The sequence below is a fragment of the Microtus ochrogaster genome, chromosome 5 (assembly GCF_000317375.1).
Source record: "Microtus ochrogaster isolate Prairie Vole_2 chromosome 5, MicOch1.0, whole genome shotgun sequence".
NCBI classification, from domain to species: domain Eukaryota; kingdom Metazoa; phylum Chordata; class Mammalia; order Rodentia; family Cricetidae; genus Microtus; species Microtus ochrogaster.
Genome location: NC_022012.1, coordinates 78,957,074 through 78,960,187, shown reverse-complemented (window position 1 = coordinate 78,960,187; position 3,114 = coordinate 78,957,074). Strand labels below are relative to the sequence as shown.

General features: G+C 44.0%; 1 protein-coding gene across 2 annotated transcripts in view; it reads left to right on the top strand.

Moving 5' to 3' along the window:
* Uaca (uveal autoantigen with coiled-coil domains and ankyrin repeats) overlaps positions 1-3,114 on the top strand; it is an 87,954-nt gene that overhangs the window by 60,739 nt on the left and 24,101 nt on the right. For both annotated transcript variants that reach the window (XM_026779477.1, XM_026779478.1), the window contains exon 8: positions 1,154-1,335. In XM_026779477.1, the coding sequence (XP_026635278.1) occupies positions 1,154-1,335 (182 nt within the window). The remainder of the gene's footprint in view (positions 1-1,153; positions 1,336-3,114) is intronic.

Here is a 3,114-nt window from a genome sequence, read left to right as displayed (position 1 = left end):
AGTCACTTTAGAGGATATAAGGTTAGTCCTTTCATTATAGGTGTAGGATCAGTTGCTTTAGTAGATGTAGGCTAGGTCACATTAGTAGATATAGGATCAGTCACTTTATTAGATAGAGGGTGGATGTAGGGTCAGTCAGTACTTCAAGTGTCAGTTCCCTCAGTGTTAAGCGTAGATTTGACGAGATGGTGTCTAGGATCCTACTGCTTCTCCCTGAGAACTTAGTTAACTCATGACTGTCCCTTGTGGGTACAGTCTGTGATGTTCATGTGCTGATAGTGGATACAGAGGAGAAAGAGGTCCGTGATCAGTGGAGTGTGCTTCTGGAAGGCCTGCATGGGAGGAAGCAATAATCTTCCATCCTAGCATCTTTGTCTTATTTATTTACTTACTTAAGACTGGGTCTCATATATCCCAGGCTGGCCTCACACTTGTCATGGAGCTGAGGATGACCTTGGTCTTTTGGTCCTCAGGCCCTCATCTCCTGAGTGCTGGGATCACAGGCATGTACAACCCTACCTACAGGTACTGGGGATCAAACTCAGGGCCTTGTGCATGCTAGGCAAGCACCCTATCTGTGTCCCCACAGGGCTTCCTTAAACAAGACATCAAGAAAAGAATCTGTTTTCCTCCGCTGGGGGTAGAATTTGCAGGGGAGTTTGTGTGACATGGGTCACTTCACCAGAAGCATGCAAACATTTGGGTTTTGAGCAGATTGGGCCACAGCTGTAGTTTGGGAAGATTTTTACAGTCATTATTTGTAGGACATTGAAGAGCTGGAATAAACTAGGTTAATGTAGTAGCTGGCATAGTTAAAGTGCATTAGTGATGGAAGGGCAGGTGTGGTGTGCATGCTTGTAAGCCCAGCACTGGGGTGGAGGCAGCAGGATCAGTGGGATCCTTCACTACACAGTGAGTTCGAGGCTGACCAACAGTAGCAAAAAGAGGTTAGAATTTTCTTTCTACTGCTGAACAGAAAGCAACAGGATTTTTGTTTTAGAAATGTGATGAGTCAAAATACAAAAAGATAAAGTATCTGAGTCCATGTGAAATACAACTTCTTGAGGTTGGAGCTGCCCTTTTTCCTAGCAGGGTACTTCAGGAATATTCTATGCAATTCCCACAAGCTTTTGACTTTCCTATCTGTTTTCAGGACGGCTCTCATGCTGGGTTGTGAATATGGCTGCAGAGATGCTGTAGAAGTCCTGGTTAAAAATGGTGCTGATGTGACATTGCTGGATGCCCTTGGCCATGACAGTTCTTACTATGCGAGAATTGGTGACAACCTGGACATTCTGAACATACTGAAGACGGCATCAGAAAACACCAACAAAGGTTCTGACAGGTTTCTATAAGGGACATCGTTCTTTAAATATTTTGAAGTTTTATTTTTAAATATGTATGTCTGGGTACTGGTTTGTGCATGTGAGTGTAGGTACCTGTGGAGGTCAGAGGAGGGCGCCAGATCCCCCAAGAGCCAGAGCAGTTGTGAGCTGTCATGTGGGGATTGGGAGCTGCCCTCCTGTTTCAAGGCAGCTGGGCTACACTATGATCTGATTCCTCGGCCTGCCCTGATGACTGTGGATTGACTCATGCTGAGGGAGAAGAGGCAACAGGAGTATCCTACTAATATCATAATGGATGCATAAAAACTGCCCATGCAAATGTTTTAATAAGGACTTGGAGTGAAGTGATCAACTTTTATACTTACCAATGTTTTTATTTCTTTACTTTGGGATATGTAGCCCTGGCCACTGTTGGATTTATGTAGACTAGGCTGGCCCCATAGAGATTTAAGGTTGTTTTGTTTTTTTAAACTTCTTTAAAATTATGTGCATATATCTATACCTGTCGGGGGAGATAAGTACACTAGGGCTGTTAACCATGGAGGCCAGATAAGGGTGACAGATCCGCTGGACCTGGAGTTACAGGCAGTTGTGGGCCACTGGTGTGGGTGCTGCGGTCTGAACTTGGGTCCACAAGAGCAGTAAGTGCTCTTAGCTACTGACCCACTTTTATAACCCTAGCTTGTAAAAAAACATTGCTTTAAAGAAAGTGTCAGTGTATTTAAAATATTCATCTGGCACGTGCCAAATGCCTGTGCCAAGTATGTGTCAGTTTCTTAGGGAAAAGCGAGAACCTGCAGAATAACCCAGCTGTGGAGCCTCCGTGAACATTTCGGTGTTTACCCCTTCCCGTCTGTTCCTCAGCTGTAAAGTGACATGCAGGCCCCCTGAGCTCTGCCTGGACCTGAGCTTTCTTATGTAATGCATGTGGAGGGCTGTTCCTGCCTAAATAGTTTTGTAGTGTAATTTTTATTGACGCACAGAATTCCATTTATTTAAATTTAGCTTAACAAAACAGCTTTTGATAGGGGGTGCTTAAGTTATTTAGATTTTTACTAGTATGTTTATAAATATTTTTACATATTTTATAATTGCCCAGATCAGTCCCTGGAGGACTGGAGGAATGGCTCAGCCGTTCAGAGCACTTGCTGCTCTTCCATATGACCTAAGTTCAGTTCCTGGCACCCAAGTTGGTTGGCTCACAACTGTAACTCCAGCTCCAGGGGATTTGGTGGCCTAAGAGGGCACTGTAGGCACGTGCCCCTCCCCACATAATCACATAGAAAAAATAAAATAAGTCTTAATAAAGATTATTCCCTACGTTTTGAATTGTTGAATTGCAGGATATGCAAATTTATTTAAAATTTTGTATATATTGATAATTACCTTTCTATTTATCTGAATATCATCCTTTTAAACAAATCTTTGCTAATTTGGTAGGCAAAACATACTATTTCACTACTGCGTTAAACCTAAATTTTGGGAGTAAATAAAAAGCAAGTGTTAAAGGAAGATTAAAGCTGTAAAAGAAAACTGGGTGTTGTCTCAGTGGAGCAGCTGGGGATTGCCTATCTGCCCAAGTGACCCCGTGACCCAGTGACCCTGTGACCCTGGTGGTGCAGCTGGGGATTGCCTATCTGCCCAAGTGACCCTGTGACCCTGGTGGAGCAGTTGGGGATTGCCTATCTGCCAGAGTGACCCTGTGACCTGGTGGAACAGTTGGGGATTGTCTGTTTGTCCAAGTGACCCCCTGACCCTGGTGGAGCAG